This window comes from Lagopus leucura, unplaced genomic scaffold (genome assembly GCF_019238085.1).
Source record: "Lagopus leucura isolate 7727_CA_CO unplaced genomic scaffold, USGS_WTPT01 Super-Scaffold_100001, whole genome shotgun sequence".
NCBI classification, from domain to species: Eukaryota; Metazoa; Chordata; class Aves; order Galliformes; family Phasianidae; genus Lagopus; species Lagopus leucura.
The window spans coordinates 23,748,533-23,775,963 of record NW_024962262.1 but is presented as its reverse complement, the minus strand read 5'-3'; the positions used below and the strand labels follow the sequence as shown (position 1 = coordinate 23,775,963).

General features: G+C 33.7%; 1 protein-coding gene across 5 annotated transcripts in view; it reads left to right on the top strand.

Moving 5' to 3' along the window:
• The window catches only part of DACH1 (dachshund family transcription factor 1), a 356,177-nt gene extending 332,074 nt beyond the window's left edge, over positions 1 to 24,103 (top strand). For all 5 annotated transcript variants that reach the window (XM_042867808.1, XM_042867810.1, XM_042867806.1 and 2 more), the window contains one exon: positions 21,269 to 24,103. In XM_042867808.1, the coding sequence (XP_042723742.1) occupies positions 21,269 to 21,306 (38 nt within the window). In that variant the 3' untranslated portion in view covers positions 21,307 to 24,103. The remainder of the gene's footprint in view (positions 1 to 21,268) is intronic.
• The last annotated feature ends 3,328 nt before the right edge of the window (positions 24,104 to 27,431 follow it).

Genomic DNA, 27,431 nt, shown 5'->3' with positions numbered 1-27,431 from the left:
TGTTGCAAAACATTCTTGTAGAGCCCCCTCATTTAACACACACATAAACTTTTTCACGTTTTCTTTGAAATTGCTATCTTTTGCAATTTACATCTCATTTTATAGATGTGTATATGCAAAGGTGCCAGAAATCAAATAAATATATTCATGGCTTTTCTACTGAGATAAATGATTAATCAATCAGAGGCTTTTTTCCAACGTGGTACTCTAGTGCACTTTTTGAAAAGCTGTGTGTAAAATTAATTAAAAAGCAAGAACAGAGTGAAGTGGAAAAATTCAGAACAATAAGGATATTAAGTAAAACACAGTGACCAAAAAGTGACCGAAAAGCTAGATTGTAGAACTGACCTATTTTATTTTCATTAATTTCTTACTCCCTCTCTGGTCCAATTTCATGTTATTTAAAGGTAAGATAAGATGGATGAATTCTTACCTAACAGATAGGCTTCTGATGTCATCCCTGTTGTCTTGCTACCTAGGAATGTTGGACACTGCAAGCTGCTATCCTGTTTATGTTCCCTTCATTCTCACTTTCAGAAATAAACAGAAAACTGAGCAGACTAGTACATTATACATTTCTAACATAGTCTCTTCAGCTGAAATCACATTTTTCCCTTCTTAAGGAAGAGCTGAAATAAGTTTTTTTTAAACTAAGGTGAAAAACTGATTTAGAAAATTAAACATCATTTCAGTGAAATAGTCTTTCTATAGACTATCATAAAACAGATGAAAACAAAGTGTATTTCTAGATTATTCACAATGGAAATCTAAACCCATTTGTTTTAGAGCTAGATTTGCTGAGTGTAAACTTTGTGTGTCAGCGTTTGTCTCTACACAGCGTAGAGGGCTGACCCTTTTTCTCTCTTTCCTTTTTTTTTTTTTTTTTTTCCCTCAGCCATGTTTACTGCTTTTTAGACCAGTGCAGGAAAGTGGCATTATATCTGCTGTAATGTATGTCATAGAGATTGTTTCTTGGCATTTGGTTTTTAAACTGCCATAGAGATCAAAAAAAACACCTCTTGTTTGTGTATCATCCACTTATGAAAGAACTACTCCTGTCAAAAGTAGCAGTGCGTTCTTTTATGAATTCATTAAGACCAACAGACTTCAACAGACCTCAAAACTTCTAGTTTGAGGTTTTTCTAATAGTTGTGCTTTCCTTGTCGTAACTTTTCATGCAAAGCAAAAATGAAATGATCCCTATGTCAAAATAACAGCAATAATGTTCAGTTCTACTAAAAGGAATGTGCTTTAGAAAGCTACTAGTATGAACTAGTAGTCAGTAAGTTAACTTCATTCTCTTAAAACACATGAGAACAGATCTTTAGACAAGGAGATCCAGTTCTTCTTCCTGAAAGGTACTGCGTCTTTGGTAGGTAAAAAGAAACATCAAGTCCGGATTAGATTTCAAATCTTGAATTTAAATTAAATCAGATTTAAAACGACTATCCTGTTCAATGTCCATTTTTCACTGTTAAACACCACCTGTACTGAAAGAAGAAGAAAAATTTTTAGCAAGCCATGTGGTAGAAGGCTTTTAATCTACCAAGGAAAGTCATCATCAATTTTCCACTTCATTCTTACTAGTCTGAAACTCTGAAAAAAGATATTCAGAGTGAAGATAAGATACCCTTATCTTAATATCAAATCCTAGACAGTTTAAAAAATGATTCAATCAGATGACTAATGCCATTCGAGATTCCTCAGGGCATCTGAGACATCCACACAGGGTTAATCAGACCTATTAAAGATCCAGTACTGCCTGGAGCATCAACTGGAAGATACACAGAATTCTCAGGTGATACCAGATGTTGAATCAAGACCTTTTGGCTTGTTTAGAACACCTATAAACATATTATACTCATGACTTGAGTGATATACAGTGCAATTTGTTTACTCCTCATATTATTATTTAAAAGATACTTATTATTGTGCTGTTTTCAAAAGGATTCTTCTTTCAACACTTTTACTGGAAATATATGAATATTCGTGGCATAATTTCTCTGTATCTTTTTATTTGTTGATTAGTTTGTACAAGGACTGGTTCAAAAGTAATGCCTCCTATTTTATTAAGCTGATTCACAATGTCAGAAGCAGGTGATGGTGCTATGGCAAATAGAGGTAGAACCTTCCCGCCATTATTCCAATATGTTAAATTTTGTTGCTTTGCGACCGATGGCAGCAGAGGGGCAGTCTGACAAAATGGCGTCTGACATGTAAGTGTGTATGAAGCAAAGGGGTGTCACTGAATTCCTTCATGTGGAAAACATTGCATCCATTGGCATTCTGAGCTTTCTGAACACCTTCTGAAGGTTGATAAAGGCCAAACAGTGGATGTGAACACAGTGAGGCAGTAGGTGGTGCATTTCAGCAGTGGCAAAAGCAGTGTGAAAGACAAGCCACATTACAGGCAGCCATGTGCAGCTGTTGCACCATGAATTGAAATGCATCTTGATCAGCTCATCAGCACGAATCAGTGAATTACAAGGAGGGGACTGTATTTGGAGCTGAATATTGGCTTCAATATGTTGGAAATTGCCAATGGTGGCAACATTGGAATACAACAAAGTTTATTTCAGGTGAGTCTCACAAATGCTCATACAGGAAAAGAAAGAAGACTATATGCAAATCTGTCAGGACCTGCTGAACCAAACAAGGCTCAAGGAGACAAATTCCTGGATCACATCATTACCAGTGATGAGATGTTGTGTCACCACTATGAGCAAAAGTCAAAATGGCAAATTGGCAACATGTGAATGGAAGAAAACATTCAAGACTCAGCACTCAACGGGTAAAGTGATGTGCATGGTCTTTTGGAATAGGAATGAGGAGATCCTTCTGGATTTCCAGAAACTTACACAAACCATCAACTCTGGCTGCTGCATCGCTATGCAGAGTGAGCTAGAGGCTCAAACTTCCTAAGTCAGGCCAGAGAAGAAGACACCCATTCTCTTGCAACACCATAACACTAGGTCCCTGCCAGTTTGAAGGCTGTGGAGCACATTGCCAGTCTTGACTGGATTGTTCTACCAAACACCCATTGTATAATGTAGATCTGGTGCCTTCTGACTTCTGTCTTTTCAGACCAGTGAAAGATGGACTGCATGGGCAACATTTGTCTACCAATGGTACTATCATAGCAGTTGTGAAACAGTGGGTCATCTCTGTTGGTGCAGACTTTTATGAGTGCGGCATGCAGGCTCTGGTTCATTGCTGGTGAAAATGCATGGCTGTGTTGAAAGATAGTGTCTTGTGAATTTGCTCCATCAAATAGTGTTATGGTGCACTTAGTAGCTGTTGCGGAAATGAAAAGGAGGCATTAATTTTTGAGCAACTTACATAAAACAGGAGGCATTACTTTCAAAGCAGCCATCATATAATGTTTCTACATGGGTACGTGTTATAGCAAACAGAATTACGTTTTCTTTTCAATAATTGTTGCTGTTTGCAGATTTGTGGTCTGTCTCCAATAAATTGTTTTTAGCCATGTCAGGAATAACTGGAAAGTTAGTAGAAATCTTATCTTTGTAATATCTGAACAACTTTGCCCAATCTTTAATGGATTTAATCTTCACAACAGAAAATATTCCTGTGATGCAGAACAAAGCAATTATAGAGTGGCTAAGGATCTTGATCGAAGCTATGTCAGAAATGTGTGGTAGGTCAGGGACTGAATTTAAATATTGCATGAGCTTAAATTTTCATTCCACCTTTCATATTTTTGCCTTCCCTTTTATGTTCATATATTCCCTTCACACATGTTTACTGTGTCACTATATGGACATATGCAAAACTAGAATGAATTTACCAGCTTGAATATTGATCGTGGAATTTATGTTCCATGACTTCACAGTAACAGAATTCAAGTAATATGTAATTCATGCTTGTTCTACACATTCTCAGACCAATGGCTGGACTCTGAATATCAGAGTAATGACATAGTATATATGATATAAGTCTGTTCAGATCTTCTTTGTTAGATATAGCTTTGAAGTTCAGTGACAACATATATTGCCTAGCATTATTTAATTATTTTTAAAAAATTCTATATAATTACCCCTTACATATTCATCTAGACTTGTGTGTTCTGTTGTCAGCAAAAAGACCTGATATAAACTCCAGATTCTGTTACTTCTAAGTATACATAACCAGTTTAGTTAAATAATGTTAATAATGATATTTAAAGTATTTGAAGCTAGAGTAAATTAATCAGGAATGGGTTATTTATCAAGGTTCTGCCAGATACCTAACCCCAAACTTCTGCTGAATTTCTTTCTTCAACTTCCTGCTTTTCAGACAGGTCCAATACTCTGCTATACTAAATACAAAGAAGGGAAGATAAACCAGTATCAGCTTTCAGTATGTCAGGAGCTAAGTACTAAGCATGCATGCATTAATACATGCTTTCCTTTTGAAGTTTTGGTCAAATCAGTAAGATATAGCATTAATTAAAATTGAGTCCTCAAATACAAAGCTGTCTTCATGTATGCTATGACAACAAGAAGAAGCAAGGGCATTTTTAGTTATTTACAGATATTCAGTTTTCAATTATTTTCTTACATAAGATAAATACCTCCAACATCAATAATGGTGCAATAATATTAATTCTTTTGATATGATCATCCACTCTCATCCTATACAACCTACTGTATTCTTGAAATTGCTGTCCCCATTCCTGACCAAGTAAAACAAAAATTAATAAAGAAATATAGCTAATGTCATTTCCTGTAATGCTTCACTCAAATATTTTGAGTGAGGTAATGTTAATGCTATGATGTTATGTTAATAATTGTGATGTTAAATTTCTTCTTTGAATGATGTGGGAAGTTACATGTGTTCCTGATCACGGTCCTAATTTAGTTACCGTTCCGGATCTCAGGTCTTGCTGTCAGACTCTTGTACAAAATCAGATTTCAAGCCTGAAGGGTCATAATGAGTTAGTTAGATGAACATTGTATGAGAGTCTTCTTAACTGTGGAGAGAAATAGGGGGAAAAATCAAACTACCTAACTGAAGCGAATAAAAAAACAGAACACTAATGACAAAATCTGCAAGGATCTCCACTTCGTGAGATTTTGATGAAGAGTAATGTGCAATGTGAAGGGTAAGGCAAAGCCTTTCAACTACTGTGTTTCCAGTTGTTAAAAGGGAAGAGCCAGTGAAAAAACTTCAAAACAAGTGACAATTCAAAGGAGCAGTCTAGGAAATATTTTTGCCATACGATTTTGTTTATACAGTGTAGACAGAAGTAAGCTCTAGCAGGCAAGACATAAAGAGAAACAGAATATGAATTTGTAGCTAGAGAGGACAAGAAGTGAATGGCAGAGACTTTTTATGAGAAGAATTTTAGACACCAGGTTGTAATGAAGAGTCAGAAGTAGCAAACAAGATGCCTTGATTTTGCGCTTCAACTTACAGACCAGATGAAAAGAGTGATTCACAGAAACTAAGAGTCATACTGACAAATAGGAGGAGGATTCTGAAGGGGTGCAGGATTACCAGCTCTGCTTTCCCAACCATGGATAGTCATAGGACCTAAGCATTCATACAGAGTATCAGGAAAACAGGAAGAGGGTTAAGAGGAAGTAGAATAGATCTGGAGTACAAAGAACCTATGTCAATTTTCAACATAGATATGGTAGCTGAATTTCTGTTTGTGGATTAGGTTGCTGAGATATGAAGCTCAGGGAGAGAGAGACAATGGGAGAAAGATCTCAGCCCTGAGAAACTAAAACAGTAAGTTGAAGTAGAATCCAAGAAGATCAAACAGAATGAGATTAATCAATCAGGTGATGGAAAATAAGATCCTGGCAAAGAGAGAAGAGTGAATATCAAAAACTTATTTCAAACGCTAACCTAGAAAAGCCTAGGAGGTTGACTGTGGACTTGTAAGACATGGATAGTTGCAAGATTTTACTAGAAAAAAGTCATTGGAGACAGTCACATTTAACAAAAGTCTGCAAACAAACTGACTGCCAACAAAACTGGGGAGAAAGTGCTCCCCACTATTTTGGAAGTGTTATGGTCATTTAACTATGTGTTTAATGGGCACATACGTATTTACCAAACTAAGAACATGGTAGTAGTTTATTCACATTGTTAAAGAGTAAATGACTCTTCATTCAAATAGGACAGTTTCAAGGGTGTGAATTTCAAGTTAAAGGCCTCCAATAAATGTCCCTGAAGATGGGATATACTTACACAGAATTGCCTACTAAACTGTGACTTCCAGAAATTTTCTTGGATGTTTTCACTTAACTTCTGTGAAACATGTGCTTCAGAATTTTCTTTCTGACAATAATCCTGTATTAAAAAAATAGGAGGTAGGCACAGACATATTCTTCCTTCTTCTTAAATTTAATGAAAAAAATCTCAATTTCAGTCAGGTGCTGCATATTTGCTACCTAACTGTAAGAAGAAATAAGTCAAATCATTGCAATTTATTACCTGACTTGAGATAAAACATATGTACACAAGAAAACTCTGACAGGAATTTGCTTTCAGTTTGAATGTGGTAGATGGCTGGAAGGCATACCACTTATTGATGGATTGAGTTCATGTATTGAGCATGCCACATAACGTTACTTTTAATTCTGCAACAAGGTACAGAATATAGAGTGTAGGTGTTCTTAGCCTTCTGAAGGTCTCTTTCTGTGAAAAGTGCAGGTGATTTGTTCTGCTCTAAGTGTTAAGAATGAGAGCAACAGAAAATATACTTCTGTATACTTTTTCCAACACATGCATGTGTATTCACTTCATGTAAAAAGAAAATTTATGCTTTTGTATTTGGAGAGGATGTCATAAACTCTTTTGATAAAGCAATTTTTTGCTGTAGAAGGTTAAGTTACATTATATATATTGTATATATGGATATTACATATTATAAAATATTATTTAAATGAATAAGTATACCGAAATCAAAGTATCGATTTTGCACCTTTTGTTAAAAGCTTTCATATTTTGTTAGGAAGAAAACAGTTCAGAAGTCTAGGGATCTCTAATGCTCTCTGAAAGCTCAATAGGTTTTAGATAAAAGAATCAGGTTCATAATTTGCTTTTCTTTAATAAAAAGATAAAAATAAATAATGCTACCATACAAACTACAAAGGTGAAAAAACGCTGTATCTAGCATTGTTCTACCTCCTGTGGCTAGGGACAGAATGCAGACATGCCACAATAATGTTTTTTATTTCTACTGTTCAAACCATATTAATGAGAACATCATTTTGGAGAACTAATTATTTCTATTTGTCTTGTGTCACACTTTCTAATTCCCCTATATTAGCACAGCCAAAGCAAATTAATTGCTTTTCCAGCAGTTGAACCTTGTCCAAGAATGAGCTCACATTCCCTTCCAGTTTTGCAGTTTCTAGGAGTGCATTGTGTCAAAATTTTCTCTTGATACTAAACACAGCCCAGAGAATATCTTTACAGATTTCTGTTGCTGCTCACTTGATGAAATTTATAAGTTTAAGTGACCCACTAGGAAAGATAAAGTTCTTAGCTGCAAGATTATACATCAAAACAGTTAAAGTGAAATTAAAATTAAATGAATGAATCTCACTGAAGCAAAAAAAGCAGTAATTAATGGTTCCCTTAATTGTCTTCATAAAATATTTGCATGGGTCTAATTTGCATAATTTGCATGTATTAATTAATCTTTCAAAGGAATTTTGTGCTGAGAGAAGCCAAAAAATCTCTTTGTTTTATTTAACATCTAATGAAATATTTATCTTCGTTAATGAACTTCTCATCTTCATTAAAATAAAAATTGCACAAGTTTGTATGTTTTAAATGTTTTTATAATTGAAGTATACAAAAAATCTCTTCAGACCTACAATATCTGAAAAATAAATACATTATTACACATTCCACATCATTTTAACACCAGGAACATTTAAAATTTTAAAAATCCTGATCAATTTACAAAAAGTTTTCAAAGAGTTTTAAATTACCTCAATTACATGTTAATATCTGTGAGGTTTTTTTATTTATTTTACCAGTAGAGACAAGAAGATAAGCCTTTTGGAGCTCCTGTCATTGTCACCCTGTGATAGACAACAGCTTTTATTGAACCAATTTTAGGCATAGAAAAAAAGACAAATACTGCAGGAGCTTATACACGATATGTATCCAGTTTATGCTATACTAGACTAACAGTTGAGGAAAAATAGTTTGTGAGTTACTATCTGACACTTAATGACTGAGGACAGAATAAGACTGATGACAGTTACAGTTACAAAGGGCGGTAGTTGCAGAGGACATAGTTAGGATATCAGAAATTCTGAGAGTGTCCAAAATAGCTAGCTATTCAGAAAGAGAGTACGTAGTCAGAAAACAAACAAAAACAAAAACAAAAAAAAAGTTTTATGCGAAATTTGAATATAGAAGTGAAAGGAAATGTAAAGAAATAAAACACATTGCAGAGAACTCTTTACATTAAAAAAAAAAAAAAAGTGTTGAGAAACAAAATTGAAGGCTGCTACTTAAAGAGGGGCCATCTAGAATGTCAAGGTAATGTATAAGCTACTTAATATCGTTGAGAATTACAGCTGTGAAGAAAGAATATTAAAGTAGGGTTAAAATAAGATTTTATACACAAATTTAATACTGTACAAAATAGGATTTGTGAATTTGAATTTCTTTTTTTTTTTTTTCAAGGATAAGTACAATATTATTGGAGTAATAAAAGTATACTTGAAGTAGGGAAATGCTTAGGGATTTAGAATGCATAGAAATTATATTTACACAATAAAACAGTGCAGTGAGATTTGTACTCATTTTCAGTATGCTTGCACATGCTTAAATACTTGCAAAGAGAGTTTATAAACACATTAATGTTTTTGAATTAATTTTAGATGTGCAATACCTTTGAAAGCCAACCCAGCAGAGATGGAAAAGTAGGAGCTGTTTAAGCATGCTATATACAACAGCACTACTTGTACAAAAGAATTAAAATAAAAGGAGGTTTAAGTTACTGAAACTGTTTAAAACTCATGTTTTACTGCATTATCCTAGCTTTTTTCAACTGATAAGATACATGGAATTCAGCAGGTGCCATAAAGGCGCTATAGATACTGCTATGTATTATGAAGGTGTGAAACTTGTGGAGTAGCTGCTGAGACAACACAACTATCTATAAAATATCCAAGCAATATCAGAGGGATGAATATGTTTCGCATTTGTGGGGTAGGTGACTGTTTATGAGTTTGTTGGCTGGACTCCTGTTAGAGTCAGTGAAAAGTAATAGACGTATCTCTGCCTTTGAATTAAATGAATCATGTCTTACAAGTCACTTCCTTGAATACAATAGGAATCTGAAAAAGAATCTCAAATGTAGCTGTCTGTATTGCTGGAGTTGGAAGTTATTGTGAGGAACCTCCTCGGTTGTTTATTTTCCTCTTTGTTTGCCTCATAATACCAGCATTGCTTGTAACAGTAAACAGACCATAAGCAGATGAATTTCAGTTTTTGTAACTGCCAGCGTTGAAAGTGAGTAACTGTGCATCACTTCTAGAACAATACCAGTGTCTGACAGTTTCTCATCTGCTTGATGTAGTTCTGTAATATTACAATATTCCTGATTACAGTTCTGAAAGTTGTACAAAGCAAGATCTTCAAATGGAGAGAGGATAAATCCAATTCTACATTAACCCTGAAGCTTTTCAGCATTTATTTCAATTTGATGCTACCACTGCAAAAAGCAAAAGTTAAAAGTTACAAGAAGCACTCCAAATCTTCAGAAATAAGAGCAATAGTAGATGTGAATTCAGAAATAGAAAAGAAAGGTAGAAGACATCTCACAGAATTCTGGATAAGAAAGTGGTATAACTAATATAGTTTCATTGTATTACTGCAACAGTATTACTATATTCTTATTAATTTGTAATGGAAAACTAGTTAATGGGTCTCCATTTAAATATAACTTTGCTTACAAACAAGGCTAGGGTTAGATGAAGTTGGATGACTTGATGAAACATAGAAGTCAACAGTGCAGGCACGTACACTTGTGCTTGTCACCCTCAATCTTCTGTGGAGGAAGCGGAGAGAAACATCTCAAACAGAATTCACCACTTCATAAAGTGGGTATCTATAAATCACCTTTGTCTATGGGAGGAGCATAAATACCCTGCTGTAGACATCTACAAGCAAATTGTTTAAGCCCATTCACATTCTAGCAATGCTGAATTCAGTTTCCGGAGTTGAGAAAATAACTTATTTTTAGTTATTGCTGTTGTTTGTTTGTTGTGTTTTGTTTTGTTTTTTTTTCCTCCTACTTTGGGATTTTACACTTTTTGTCTGTACCACAAATTTGTTCTATAGTTGGGATTGTAGTTTTGGCTCAAAATAATCTAATTGGAAAGGATAAAGGTAGCATTGGCACACTCTTGAGAAGTGTACACTGAGGAATCACTGTCTTCTCATGTCACATTTTGCAGCAAGAAAGAATTAAGTGGATAATGTTTTCAGAATGAAAATGACAGCATTTGTTTGGGTTGCTTATTTGGTTTAAGAGCAGTGTTTTGCTGTTTAATTTTTTTTTTGTAAAGAAACAGCTCATTTTTTGTGCTTCAATGCTGTTTCAACCAATGCCTTAAGCCCAAATCAAATCTGTATGCAGTCTTTATGCACTGATTTCTTACTGGCAACACAAATGCTTTGGTATCTCATAAGAGTGTTGTGAAACTTAATTAATGTTGGTTAAGTGTTCTGGATCTTGAATGGAAGGCACAGTTGAAATTCATTTGTATTGTTAACTTTGGCTTTTATGTTAAATGTGACTGATCAGAGACTCAAGGATTAAAAAGTGGCAAAAAACATGATTCAAGAAAGAGTAATTTACAACTAACATAAACTAATCAGTAAGTTTCAAATTTAGCATATGAATATAAGGAGACAAATATTTTACCAAATCTAGTAAAGAAATAATTAATAGCCATAAATGTAAGTAAAGACAACCTCATTGTCATTGAATATATGTTCATTTGAACCAACTGAGGGGCTGAGAATTTAATTTTATAGTGGCCAATATTTTAGTTTTCATAATTTCTCTTTGCCAGTATGATGAAAACAGAGAACAACAGCTAGAGTGAAGCACGAAATACTTACTTTTATGTACTTTAGCAATAGGAAATACTGTATTTAAAAAAAAATTCTTGGTATATCTGTTATGTTGCCTCATTGCAAACAAGCGTAACAACTATTATGCCAAATCTATTCTAATTCTAAAAACATTGTGGTTTTTTGTTTTTTTGTTTTTTGTTTTTTGTTTGTTTTATTTTGTTTTGTTTTTTAATGTGTGGTTATTTTTATTTTTACAAAATTAAGAATGATAGCATGAAACAATTTGGCTTTGTAGAATTCAAGCGTTCAACTTTCCAGTGGAATTTGATTTGTAACATGACCTATCTCTATTAGTATCTCAAGTTCCCATAAAAGAGGAATAGAATAGAAAAAAAAAAAATAAATCAACTAAGAAAAAGTAACTAAAAAGGCAGTAGAACTAAAATTAATATATTTGGCAGGAATACTTAGCCAGCATCATGTTCCATCAATAGATAAAATCTTCTGCCACCATATATCTATAAGTATTCTTCCAGTGAACAGCAAGCGGACTTCTAAGGAGGAAAATCTCTCCTATAGGATAGACTGCCAGCTTTAAAAAGAAATCTCAAGCATCTCAACACTTCACAAGAAGTATTTTTGGTCATTGCAAGGTTCAAGAAGAACATCATGAGAGACAGCAGCATATATAATGTGAATGTGATTTCATTTTGTTGAGAAAACGTATATTGGTAATAGTAAAAGAAATTTTTTTTTCTATTATATTCTTGCCAGCCTTATTTTTTTTTTTTTAAGTTATGCAACCTCTAATTAGGAAAAGCAGCAGTAGCATAATAGTGTATTTATCACAGATGTTGGAAAGGATGGATCACTAAGTGCTATAGCTGGCGTTGGAAACAAAGTGTTACAAAGTCAGGACCAAGAAATTTGCTGTGCTAGTTTATGTTCATGAAATTATAATGTATATTGTTAAAAATGTACAGTGCTATTTTAGATAATTCAAGTTTTGACTTGGTTTATTTAGTCTCTGTTGATTCTGCAAGTTTTGCTTATGATAAACTCTTAGTGCAAACCTTGCATTAGAAGATATGTATTTTTCATGATATTGTTTTGCACTGCAATATGCTGGCTACAAGTCCTTTCAAGTAATCAAATTATATTGAAAACAAACATAAAATAAAAACCAGCAATAATTTACACTCACTTTTAACTTTACAGTGTGACTCAAAGTTGTATACTCAGTCATTGAAGAGTGTACTGTATGTTTACACATTGATGAATTGAAAATAAAAATATTGTGGTTGGATCACACTCCTTGGCTTCATGGGCAGTATTGGAAGCATCATAAAAGCAGTATAATTGACTAAAGAATCAGTTCCATCTTCAACCTTATCATCACATTTGTTATGACTATCACAGTTACTATCACAGGAGTAACTATGCCATTGTAAGCAATCAAGTTGCCAGTGCTAAAATACTGAAATGATAAAACACTAATAAAACCTGCAAAAATCAGTTCTATTCCAGCTCCAAATGGGTAGTAGTTCCAGAGTTTGATCTTAAACATTCAGTATATGGAAGTGTCCTAATTTTAGGCATTGAAAGCTAAGGTTTCCCTTTAGAGTTTTCCATATTCTTACAAAGCCTACAACTCTCTCACATTTTCCAGCTGAAATTAACTGGACCAGATTTTCAGTAAGTACATTCAGGATATTCTCAGTTCTTTCCTCATTTCCTACTAAAATGGTATAGCATTACAGATAGGATTTGAAGCCTGCAATTTAAAGCAATCATATCACAACTGCAATCTTAAAGACCATTTTAATACTTTTCTCATCTTACAAGGTTACAACAGAACCCAGTTCTTACAGCAGAATACAGAGCTGTTTTATGTCTATCTAGTACTTAATGTATTTACAAAGAATGTTCAGAGTTTTTTTCCTATGATAAGGCTATAAATGGAATTTTTTTTTCCATTCTGTGGATTCACTTTGTTGCATCATACTGGTCTGAGATTATTCCTTTTTCAATTCACCTTGAGCATGTGTGCCCAGCTTCCTAAAAATTGTTCTAGGAGAGCTACTGTAAAGTGCTATGTATGACCCATTAATATATTGCTAGTGAAAATTGGCAGTAGAAGTGCAAAAGTAAGAAAAAGAAAAAGCAACTATCAATCAACATTTTCATTTCCTCTGTTTTGACAAAATCCAATTTTACTTCAGATGTTCTGTACAGGTCAGGTGTTCTGTACAGGTCAGTTTTTCTAACTCCAAGGTAGTCTCCTGATTGCAGAGTTATTGGTTAAGATGGCTCTGGTGTTTAATTTAGCCAGTCTTTTTTCTCATGCTTAGTTTTTGATGATGGACTGTGGTGCTAAGTTCTCTCTGGGAGCGCACGCTGCTTCCATATGGTCTGGGATTTCTATAGAGGGGTGCATCCAGGACACTGTCTGTCATGACATGCTGCTTTTTCTAAGGAATCTCTATTGGCAAAGACACAGGAGTGGTGCCAGATTCAAACCACCTGGCCCTAAAGCTAATTGAGTTTTTCCTGGGGGAAAGAGTAATAATTTTGAAGTACCTATGTGAAATTATGTTACCACTGAGAGAGAATGGGAAAAGTTGTCTTGTCACCAGAGTGCTTAAATGCATCCATGAAGATAAACCCAAGACACAAGTCTACAGTCAGAGCAATTACTGTGAATTGTGAATTGAAAACCAATTTATCCGATCCAGCATTAATATTTGTCAGAGAAACAGAGTTCTCTTCTGGTTCAAATATTTTTCATTGTTTACAAGAGTAAAAGAATTTTGCTTAAGTATTTCTTGATGGCTTGCTACTAGGTTAAATTCCATATGCATCTTTCAGCTTGAAGCTTCTATCATACTTCGTGTTTGTAGCTGTGTTGCTCATGCTAAGACACAGGAACTTCATTAAGATCTATTCATATTTCTGTTTAGCGGTAAAGATTATATATGAGTTCAGTTGACTGCTCATTACTTAGGTCATGACTTCTGGTTTGTTTTCTATCACTTTTGACTCTTGTTCTCAACTGACTGCTTAGTGCCATTGACTACTATCAACTTTCTTTCATACAAACTACTTTAGAGTGGCAAGCATTTGTTACGTATGTTTTGACATCCCACACATCTTTAATAGATTTTCCATAAGCTTGCCACTGTGATCTTTGTATTTTACAACCCCATTCCTTCTTGTTCTACATTTGACTATTTCTTCATGGTTTGCATTGGGCTCTAATTTTGTTTTAGATGAGGATATGCGTTGTTGAATATTAAAGAAAAATGGGGTGTTAATGTGATATTGATACTGGAATGGAATTCCACATGTAACGTAATTGATGTATGCAGGGTAATATAAGTAGTAAAGCTAAATGATTTCTTTAAATAGCTTCTACTTTCCATTGAAATGGGGAATAACCTTTGCAGCATTTGAAATGACATCTCAGTAACTGGAATTAAGGACAAGCCGGATCACTTTTTTATTAATTATGCTTTAAGTCTAACCTGAAAATGACAGACCACTATTATACTTTTTAGTTATTGGGGTATTATATCCAATTAAAGTTACTTGTTCAGAGAAGAAGTAGTTTGTAGGGAAGAGATAAGATAAGCTTGTGACTCTGTAAATGAGATGTACTGCACAGGAGTATTAGGTAATATATACAGTAGGTAAGGTATAAGATAAGCCCTTTATTGTGTTTTATAAAGAAGTCTGGGGAAAAGCTGAAGAAAAGGTAATACTATGAAAGAACTCATCTTCATAAATCATTTGTAGATGTTAAAGTACATAAACATCACACAGTCTTGTGATGGAAACAATATTGGCCACAACATAGTCATGGCTTCAGCTATCTCTGGCAGTAAAAACCTTAAAAGTAGTACCTTTCCAGAGGTTTATAAAGCCAATAACTTTATTAATCTGCACTTCATTGTGTGTTCTCTAAATGTAAACACTTGTGTCAAGTTAATACTTAGCTTCCAGTTAACTGACAGAGAAGGTCTCTGTGTGTTTCTGTATGTCCTTTATGAAGGAAGGGATAATTTTTAAGAACTAATTTGTACACGCTTTTACACAAATATTTTCTGTAATTTGATTTCAATTTAGAGGCAAAAAAAGTTCTTGAAAGCTCCAGCAAATGTTGTTCAATTGTATTTTATTCAGATTTAATTTTATGATCATATTGTCCTCTTCATGGAGGAAATTGTTTATTTTTTAAAACTTATTTCAGTATTAGCCTTATAACTGGTATTTGTTGTTTAAGATTATTTTGATAATTATGCATGTGATCCTATAAAAGTAATCATTGCAGCAAAATACTAAAAAGTCACACTTTAGCAGAAAATTGGAAAGAAGAACTCAGACTAAAAGATAAATCAAAACTAAAGATAGAAGATAAAATGTTGTTTCCATCAAGGTTTTATGAGAAGGAAAAAAAAAGTATAACTCAGAAAATACATCAGAAACTACGTTCCAGTGCTCAGAACTCTTTCTCAATTTTATGCTATCAAATCCAAAGTTTCTTTCTAATTGCCTTGTGGAAATATACATATGAGAAACGCTCTTGAAGTTTCTGAAAATATGGTAGCAATAAAGTACACCTTTATGCAGAATCTTAAACTGTTTAATACAGTACAGATTGATCAGTATTATCCACACCATGATACAAACAGAACTGAATACAGTGAGCTGTGAAAGTTCCCAAGCTGATCGTATTTAGCTGTGACTTCATCTTTTAACCAATCTTACATACAGTTCTTCAGTTGAAGATGTTGTGTTTTGATTTTTTTTTCCTTTTTAAAAAATCATTAATGTTATTTTAACCAATAGAATTGACTGCAATACAATTCCTAAAGGACATAGGTTCAGCGATTCTAAGTAATCTAATCAGCTGTATTGTCTTTTTTTTCTGGATGTGCTTTTATTCTGTTTATACAAATAGAAGCAAAGGTGGCTAAGTTCACAAGGCAACAATAAGAGACAGTGTGATTTTTCAAAACGTATTTCTTCCAAAGAATTTCTCACCTTGCCAGGTCAATCTTTTCAGTGCTCAAAATGGCAAGCTTTCTCTGTTCTACATGGTCTCTAAATAATAGAGGATGACATATTCATGCAGTCCATTGCTTTGCCACTTTACTAAAGACCAGATTTCTTTAGCTTGCACCCACAGTATTCAGGGATGCAGTGAAAACATGTAGTCATGATTAAAAAACATGATAAAGTTACTGAAAGAAAATCCCCATAGTTAATAGTTGAAATAGCTGGGGAAAAAAAAAATTGTTTAGACTTTTTTTTTTTTAAATCTGTTGTTTGATTTTATATCTAGAACTTCAGATATAGAATTAAAATCTTCAAAGTATAAATTATTATTTTGAAAGGAAAGGCACAACCATCTCCATTTCCTGAATATTTACACTGAGTATTAACACAAATATATTTGTACATGAATGTTAAGTAGAGAAATGAAAGGTGTATGATTAATAACAGTATGCAAATTTGAAACTAATTTATTGGTGTTATACAAAGGGCAAATTAGGATAGTGTTTGGTCAAATGTGTTTACATACTTCCTATTTGCATGAGTTTATTGAACATGTATGGTGAAAACATCCATCTTTGCATAAAATATGGATAAGCACTTTTTTTTTCTTTAAAGGAAAAAAAAAGCTATGCAGTTACTCTAATTTCAGAGTCTCAACAATTTGTCCAGCCTTTCTCATACCTCTTTTACTCCAATACAGTTCTACTAAGAAAGCAGACAGTGAATCCAATCATGTTCCTCAGTATGTGACTGACCAGTAAAAATATCAGGACTACATTTTATAAAAAATGGGGGTTTTTATTCTCTGTAGCACTCTGCAAACTCTGAAGGAGAATCAACTGCATCAAAAATGATTTTCCTATGATTGAAAATGTAGACTCCCATTTTTAACTTCCTGCCTTGGTGGAAAATAAATCCTCTTTTGTCTCTATTTTTAATAAAATAAATGAAGAGTATACAAAAATAGATTTCTTCCTTGATTAGCTGCTTCCTTTAAGTTTTGCAAAGAAGGGCTACAATTTAACTAAGATCCCTTCCATCTGTTGCAATACGCTTGCTTTTATTTTGACTTCCCGTTGCTTTCTTATCAAATATCACATGAATCATTGCCATTTGTTTGCCATCCCTTTCTTTTGTTTTGTTTCTCTTCCTCCAAATGATTAAAACATCAGGTTGAATGAAAGGTTAGAAGTACACTGTAATTCACATTTGCCCCATCTTATTAAAACAAATAAACCAACCAGTTATATAATTTAAATGTGCTTGAGCTATGGCTTGCAGATGCTTTTATCAGCTCTGGGCTGAAGAGGTTGTGTGCATTCAGGCATGCATGCACAAGTTTTCTTTGAAAAGGACAAACCTCATTAGATTACAGGTGCCTGGAAATAACTTCTGAGAAAATAGCTGCCATTTTCAATAACACTACTTCCTAACAGGAAATACAATTTATTATGTTCTTCAGCACAAATGAGAAGCTTTTCTTTTATTTAGATGTAGTTAGCCTCACTTTATGTCTCAAATAATTTATTTATTTTAATCTGTTGGATTAAAAGAAGAGGGTAGATCATGATATTTTTCACTCCAGTATTACAGACTATAAAATGTTTAGGAAGAGAACTGTTATGATTCTTAAATTATTAAATATGTGTTTTACTCATTTACCATGCTACTAAATTTTCTTGCAATAGCATGTCTTCTTGTATGGAAAGTCAGAAATGCTTCATCACTGCATCAGCTTGCTAGAGTGAGAGTTAATTTTTGAATGGCTGTGGGCTGTGGGAATGGTCTATATATGTTGAGGTTCAGAACAAAGTTTTTTCAGTCTCTAGTGAGCACATTGGCTAGTCCTGAAGTTTTTGTGTTGCAACATCAGGTTTTAAAAAAAGTTCCTGAATGTAGGTCGGCTCAGTCACCAGCAGTGGAAAGGATTTCAAATTGACTTTTTGAGCCAAGAACCTATAATTTCAATTTGTGTGTGTGTGTTTCATGCTAATGCGGTAAATAACACTGCAAATGACAAAAAGCAGACTGAGAAACTAATACCACAGTGATTCTTGGTTACCTAAGAAGAGATAGGGAAAAGTTAGAGGAAGACACAGAAGAACAGGGAAGTCACGGATCACATAGGAGTCTGAGCTGGGAATACAGTTCCTATCCTCTCTCTTTCAGTTGTGTTCTTATTAATGAAAGAGAAATCAATTTGGTGTGTGTTCTTTACTTTGAAAACATAAATGGATGAGTAGGTCCACCATTCAGATATCCCTAAGACTTGTTTTGATTGAAGATCAGCTCAATCAATGGCCTGTGTATATTTGACAAAATCATGTTAAAGGTATTTTAGGAACTGTAGTGACAATAAATTTGGGTTACTTTAATATAAGCATTACTGGATTTTGGACTGGCATTTATTGTTCTGTGGCTCACAAGTTATGGTCATACATGAAAAAGAAAGATACTGCAATTCATTAACTAGTCAACCAAGAAATCCAAACTATAACATTCTACCTTTACGAAGCTCCAACAGAGTTCCCTGATTTTGTTCATATTTTTTCTTGTTCTTATACATCATTTTTTTATTTGAAAAAAAAAAAAAAAAAAAAAAAAAAACACTAAAACTCTGGTTTTCTTTCTCATTAGTAATCCACAATATACCACCATATCTTCTACGATTTTTTCTTTTTCCTTTTGTTTTCCAAACATTTTCACTTTGCCAAGGAGTGTTTTCCTCAGAAGGAATTTTTATGATAGCAGTTGACTAAACTCTGGTCTGACACCACACTTTGGACAAAGATTTGCAGATTTTTATAAACTAAAGGCTGTAATATGCACTTATGAGAGTTATGATTATCATTATGCTCGTTTTTTTAAAGCAGCTCTCAGGATACAAACTAAAATACAATGTATCTGAATGATAAACCAGTGTGACTTGAAGTGAATGACAGAAATACATGTAATCATCTAATGTATTATTATTTAGTTTGCAACTATAATCACACAACATTTCATTGTAGATTTTTATCACTTCACAAGAATTCATATTAACAAGAATAGTATTTGAGTGGTTTTATGTTTTTAATATAAGAAACTGTTAGGCCCATAGATATACTACAGTCCACCCATACATTAGTGTGAATCAGTCTCCAGCTGACTTCTCTGTGGGAATGCATTTTAAGGAATGTGATTTGTTTCAGCATTGCAAACTTTTATGGCAGATCCGTTTGTTTTCTATAACACTTACGACCTTATAACTATTTGGGCATGTTCATTCAAAAGCCTCAAAGTGAGTTTTAATTAAAAAGAGTTAATCTAAAAAAATACTCCCTCACCCCGGCTAGAATTTCTGTCACATCAGTCCACAGAGAGAAAGAAATTAGATTTAGAAGTAGCGGTGTTTTCAGTTTTAGTTACTAGCATGAGCTTGTGTGATCTTGCTGAACACTACTATTGGCAAAAGAGCAATTGAAACAGATGACAATCTGCTAATCATGCACAGTTCTATTTAGAAATATAGCAATATTTTCCCAGTTTAATGTTTTTGCTTAATTCCTAAGAGATTTATACTCTATGTAGAAGTTACTAAATTTGAGATACTTCACTACGGATCAACAATTTTCAGTAGGCTAAAAAGATACTCCAGCATTTTAAACAGTTTTAGAGATTGGAATAGAAAACAAGAGGTAGAAAAGGAAAACTAGAGGTATACTGGATAAGAATCAATGTAACATAGGAAGAGATTCTACTATTTCCTCTTTCTCTTGTGCAGTTACAGTAGAAATTAAACAATAAAAACGGGAAAGTGGTGTGCAAAGGAGGTGTATTTTCCAAACTTGTACTTTCTAGTTAAACTTTTCTTTCCCTCAACAGAAAACTTGAGGAAATGAAGCCATATTTTAATCAAAGTCTATGTTTTGAAAAATTCCAGCAATTGTGTATATAGGTTCATCACAAGTAATTGCTATCTGTGTACTTACTATAAATTAAAAAAAAAAAAAAACAGTTGGGAGTAAGCAATGAAACTAAGAAAACCAGAACAGAAACAAGAATCTCTTGATATCTTATGAACATATGCTGATGCAAATTACTTGGTCTAGAAGTGGTTCATGCAGATGTCAGGAGTTACTGCTTATATTTCCAGATGGATTATAGTTTATAATATAAGTAGCATTTCATTTGTGCATTGTGGAGGATTAATATGCTTCACAATGTGCCTTACTCACAAGGAAGAAATACTTTCTATCTTACAGGTCAGCAAAATAAGCATGTATTATTTTTTTCTGTCTGTTTACTATTCAAAAATATCTCTTTGTATTGCTGTAAGCAGAAGATATTCATGTTTCCCATGAAGAATGATTTGCTTTATATTTGTAAATTAGGTGAAAATATGTTATAGCAGAAAGTTCTCTTCAAGTTTTTATAGATCAGCAGTTACTAGATGGGTGAGCTGGCTGTTTCTCACGTTCTCTCTCCATTATGCACTTCTCACTTAAATATATGCTTCTCGGTTGGAAAAAACACCGAGGAGAGAGACATGTTCACGTCTTTAACATAGTAATTGTTCAGTTAATCTCATTTATGGGGGAAGGAGGCTATACTTCACTGATACTGATTAAATATCCTATACTGGGTTCTATATAAATAGCTACAAATGTGCACAATGGTTACATTACATGGTATATTTAACAACACAGCTAAATCAAAAAGTATGAGCTATGCCTTTAGTGGTGGGAGTACTAACGACTGCATGCAAGAAGATTTTTGCTCTGCAACCATGAAGGGAATAATTGCTGTTCAGCATTATTCGCTTAAGTTTGCATATCAGTAAAAACACATGCACAGAGGCTCCACCTACATTCCTGGTGCCCTAGCACTGATATGAGTGCAGCATATATTAAAGCTTTAGGAGGTAGTACAGTATTCACAACCTGAAAAGTGTATAATTTTTAATGGATTTAATTTGACCACTTTCAGATGAAATCACAATGGTGATGTTTGGACTTTTTGATTTTTTTATAAATATTTAAGGCATTCAGTACCGTAGGTGCAGTTCACAGAATTATATGGTTTTTAAGTCTTGAGCTTTTTCCTCTCTTTTTGATTAATTGCAGATACACATTTTTAAAACAAATGTTTGTTTTTCATATTCTAGATGGAAGACTTTATTTGAAAACTACTGTCATGTATTGAATTTTTCCTGCTGAAGATACCTGTGCTATGGTAAAGAACTTTGCAGTAAGACATTCACCCGAATGGAGTTCTGTGGGAACAAAATGTTTTCAACTTCATTTACCAATGTTCTTCAAAAGAGTAAGGAATTCTGCAAGAGTGTCCTCCTTTGGTTATCTCCTGTAGCTCAAGCCAGAGCTCTAGAGAATGTTTGTAAATGTACACTAGCAATCTTCTTACAGTGAAAATCTTCATCTGTGCACCGGACTATTGTACCAAAACTACAGGCAGGTCAGAACAAGGTTGAGTATTCCCTTTTTCAAGGAATGCAGACTCTGTCCTCCTCTGATGATTCTATATTTGAGCACATCAAATGATCCTTCCAGCGGTGTCAAAGTACACTTACAGACCTTACAGACTGTTATATCATACCGAAACCAGCAAGACAGCTCAGAAATGAACTCGTAGAGGGCATAAGAGGACTCTTATTAAAAAAAAAAAGAAAAAAAAAAAAAAAAAAAAAGAAGAAAAAGAAAAAAAAAGAGAAAAAAAGTAAAAAGAAAAAAAGAATTGATACATTCAGTTTTCAGACTATGATCGTGGGTTTTCTTCTAAAGACATTTTTCCATATGCTTTCTGAGAGACCAACACAACACATGTATGTAAATCTACATTAAGTAAAATGGAATTTTGTGTAAGTGAAAAGAAATGCTGAATGTAAACAAACTGTTTTACTATTCACAAAGTCTCTTTTCCTAAAATAAATTTAAAAAAAAAAAAAAAAAAAAACAATTAAAAGAGTAATAATTTCTCATTGTAAACTGGCAGGGGTTTGTGAAATAAATGACTTTGCTTCTTATCAAACTGTTGGTCACATGTACAGTATATAACACAAATCACACAAGGAAGGTATTATGTATACAGTAGAAATCTAGCGTTTAGGAAATGAAAAAATTTAGATAATATTGTTTTGTCACCCTGTTGGTCAGAAAGACACCTTTCTAGTTTTAACGCATGCAGGCATGTAAATATTTGTCCTGGAGTCACAGTATTACTGAATGAGATCTTAAGCATCTGGTAACAAGTCAGAATTATGTATCAGCCACTTTTATTTGTATATTGAGCCCTGGTTAGTGCCCTGATTAGTGCACTTTTAAGAATGGACTGTGGCTGAGCAGCAAGTCAAAATGCCAGAAATATTTTTATATGTTAATGTCATATTACGTCAATGTTGCTAAAAAAAAGAAAACCTAACAAACACTTGATGTGTCAGTCCAATTCCACGTAGAACTGAGTGATACAGTTGAAGTCTGTTGTCCCTCCCACCTTGTCATAGGGACTGGTGGTTATGTGTTACTTTCACTGTCTTTATAAAAGCTACAATATGTGTTTTCACTTTTGTGCTGATAACTGGAAGTAAGCTGCAACACAGTGCTTATTACATAACTAGCAATTATCTTCTTTGCTTTGCATACTTTTGGGTTACCCCTTTAAAGACTGATTTTGTGAATCAGTGCTATTACTGTAAGTTTTGCGATTATGCTTTCTTCATCTTTCATGTTTTATGCATATAAAATATTATTTATTACATGGAAACGTATCAAAATCTTAAATGTCTAAGATGCCTAACTTAAAACAAATGTTTCTTTAAAAATAGTTCTGATTGGATATTAATATTATTTTGTCAAAAAAAAAAAAAAATCTAATGTTTTGTAAACTCTAGCACTGAGCTTCTATAGTTAGTAGGTCTTCCTTGCAATACTGGTACACATTTACTTTGTGCAGTTCATATTTACTCCATCACAATCCTTTTTCAACAACAGAAAATATGTATATAAAAGTTCACATCATGGTAATTTTTTTTAAAGAAATACCAAGCAATATTTTTCATTAAATATTGTTATCGAATACTTTATAGTGACATTATTTTCTAACCATGATTTTTTCGTAATTTTCATAGTTGCTTGAACACTTAGGAGATTCTGCACTCCAGTTTTTTCATACACAGTCTTTAAAGGGTTAACAGCTGTAAAGTTAGGTGGATTTGTGTCAAGCTTTTTAATCATTCATATCTGAAAGAGAATAAAAAGCCTACAACTGAAATACGTAGTAGCATCTACCATTGCTCTGCTCCTTGCATAGAGTCAGCTGTAAGTAGGTTTTAGTAGTTTTACAGTATATACTTTCAAGACCTTTGGGAACGCCTCATTGTTTGGCTTGGTACATAAATGGAAGTGTTAAAGTTTAAGGGGGAAACAATTTATAAGCTGGATGTTTAGAAAGTATCTTGCTAAAAACAGTGTAAATATTACAGACCATGAGATGTTAACGTAAGTTGAATTTTTTGCCCCTCTTTAGTTATGCAGGTTTTGGGTTGGTATTTTGTTTTTGATTTCAAATTTTGTTTTGTTTTGTTTTGTTTTCATAGATGATGAAGAAAAGTTGTGCTCATGTTATTGTTTATATGCTTTTGTAATCAAAGATATTAATGTCTAGTTGTTCTATATTATAACCATATTTGCGCTCTATGCAAGCCCTTGGAACAGAACATACTCATCTTCATGTAGGACCTATGAAAATTGTCTATTTTTATCTATATATTTAAAGTTTTCTAAAAATGAAAAAAAGGTTATTACGAATTTTGTTGTACAAAATCTGTACAAAAATCTGTTTTTACATCATAATGCAAGAATTGGAAATTTTTCTATGGTAGCCTAGTTATTTGAGCCTGGTTTCAATGTGAGAACCACGTTTACTGTTATTGTATTTAATTTTCTTTTCTTTTCAACAATCTGCTAATAAAACTGTCTGAAATCTCCCTGTGACTTCATTTACAGTTCATCTTTATTAAATTTTCTGAAATGCGTAACATCAGAGGAATATTTACTTTCTAATGGGAGACATCTAAAAACAACACAAGTCAGCTCTTTGTAATGTGAGGGGAACAATGCCGAATGATTTTATTTAACATGCAACTGCTTCTATCTCTAATATGAATTACTGTGGTGAAAAACATCATAAAAGCACACTTCGTGGTTATTGTTTAACAAGCAGATTTTCCATTTTTTTTTTGTGCCAGCTAAGCAAACTGCCCAGATCTACATGATTTATTTATGTACATTTCTCAGTTTATGAAGCTGTTATTTGTACCTTTTTCTTTTATATTGTGATATTCCCATGATTCTTATTTCAGAAAGCTTTGTGCTGAATAATGTAAAGTGGACACTTCGATGGAACAAAACATATAATTCCCCTAGCTCCAAAAAAGGTAATCCTGTTATTTTTCTCTCAAGTTTCATTCATCTGATAAAACATGTTTAGAAACTTTGACATTCTAACACATTTTTTTAATAATCAGCAAGAATTTAAACATTTAAACAGGCATTTGGAAGGAAATATTTCTACCTTAGCATATCTTTAAATGCCATTTTAAGAGTTTGTTTGTTTGTTTGTTTGTTTTTTAATGATAAAGATAGTTATTTAAAAACAAATCTAGAAGCAAGATTTTTTTTTGACAGAAAATTCAAAAGTCAGAGATGTATGATTGATTTTAAGTATTATAGAATCATAGAATCATAGAATGGCCTGGGTTGAAAAGGACCACAAAGATGATCTAGTTTCAAGTCCCGTGCTGTGTGCAGGGTCACCAACCAGCAGACCAGGCTGCCCAGAGCCACATCCAGCCTGGCCTTGAATGCCTCCAGGGATGGGGCATCCACAACCTCCTTGGGCAACCTGTTCCAGTGTGTCACCACCCTCTGTGTGAAAAACTTCCTCCTAATATCTAACTTAAACTTCCACTGTCTCAGTTTAAAACCATTCCCCCTTGTCCCATCACTATCCACCCTTGTAAACAGCTGTTCCCACTCCTGTTTATATACTCCCTTCAAGTACTGGAAGGCTGCAGTGAGGTCTCTCCAGAGCCTTCTCTTCTCCAAGCTGAACAAGCCCAGTTCCCTCAACCTTTCTTCATAGGTGAGGTGCTCCAGCCCTCTGATTGTTATCTGTATGTCTTGCCTTGCCTTCTATTCCCTTTTTCCTTTCCTTCCTTTTCCTCCTCCTCTTCTGAACCATACCTACATGAATGCTTCTGCTTTCCTTAGGAAGCAGTCTTTGGGAAACAAATAGGTCAACTCTACTGGGCCAACCCATTTCTTACTCCACAGATAAGTTGGGGACTGCACATGTGAGGCCAACAATCTTCTTGGATTCCAGCAGGTTCTTATTGCTGACTACTTGATAAAGATTTTGTCCTGGTCTTTGTAGGACAATCACAGTCACCTTTGTCTACATTAAAATGTACTGCACATCTACACATATACATTAGTAAGCATCCTAGCTATGCCATAGCCAGCTCCTCCACTATTAGCTTTGGCACAGTCAAAGTAGATGAAAGATAAACATCACTCTCTCCATGCACCTTTCAGGACAGAATGATCTCTAGTATAACAGATTAGTAATTTTCTTAGCCCTTACCTGCTTTTCTGTAGGTTCCACCATAGCTCCACTAATAGATCAGTGTTTTATTAGTTGAATGCAAGCTGAGATTTAACAGGGCTGAGGTTGGATGGGCTAATAGCCAATCATGTTTTGATATTCCTTGTTGCAATGAAACTAAACTCTGTCAAAGTTCGAATGTCCAAAGACTTGTCAGATTTAAATAATAAACATACATTTTTTTAAACTATGGAAAGAGATTTAAAGTGTTTTTGTTTTTTTGGTTTTGTTTTTTTTTATCTGAAAGGTAAACCCCTTTAATTGTTAAAGGTGCTACATGTTCTTGAAAATTGCTCATGTTATTTGTTTACATGGTATTTGACAGAAGACTGTTCAATAAGCAAAACTCAAGGCCAAAATTTTCAAGTGAGACACTCGAAGTTTTGTCAGCCAAATTTCTAATTTCAATACTATTTCTAAAATAAAATACTCTAGCTCAAAGGTTCTGTGAAACTTATTTCTTCAGCAGCTACCATCTAACTCATCCCAAAGATAACAGGGTATTTACTAGTGTGCCTTCAATAAGCCTGGTCACCATGGTCAATGTCACCCTCCACTGTCTATCACCTAAAGCAGAAGCCTCAACAACTTGCTGAAATTCACGCTCTTAAAAATGCATTCAGTTAGAAATAATAATAATAATAAAAAGTTATCCAGAGTATTCGGAACCTCTGGAAATGTTCATTAAAATACAAAATCAGTTCAGAAGAATTTGCACTGCACAGTGTGTGGATAAACATGATTTCTTCATTCATAGTATTGTAACAGTCCTTGCCATTGTCCAATGAACTAGTTAACCGATCCCCTAAATTTGGATCATAAAGGTAAAGCCTGACTTACGTCTACTGTGCACAGAAAAAGAGAAGGAGGAAAGAGATCATAGAATAATAGTCACAACAAAGGAAACTGACTATGGAGATGGGGAATAGAAATCAAAATGAGAGAGAAGCACTGAAACAGTTTTCCCAAAGAAGTTCTGGGATCCCTGTTTTTGGAAATTTTCAAAACCGAGGTGTGCAAGTCCCCAAGAAACCCATCTTTTCCCAGTCTAATGCAAGTTACTATAAATGACTTTCTAAGGTCCCTTTCAACCCCAGTTTGTATTGTTCTGGAGATACAAAACTTGCATAAGTTATATCCTTGTAGGCATAACATTTTATATGCAGTTCAACAAGAAGCAAAATTTTCTCCTATAAATAGCAGTTATCAGATCTAGAATATCAATTGTTCTAATATGCTTAAGGATCCACAGTTTTTTGATTGTCTATATCAGAATGAGCTGCACTATCAACAAGATGTGAAAGTAGATACACAAAGTGAATAAAGAGAAGATATAGAAAGATATAAAAAGAACTTTTTCTAGTGCAGATATATTTAAATAATAAGAGTGGAAGTCAGTTGGCTCTCAGACTGACTTTATAGCAATAAAAATCTAAAAGGCAAGTGGACTAATAATATGTCTAATAACAAAAATAACAGGTGTATGGGATAAAGAAAGTAACTGGATGAAATATGTTTTTTCACATTCATTTCTTATTGAATGCATTGACCAGATAGCCTGAGGGAAAAACAGGAATTTTTAGTTGGAACAGATCCTTCTTTTTAAAGTATGCTTCCTTTACTTTTTTTCAAATTGCTTCCTTGAAACT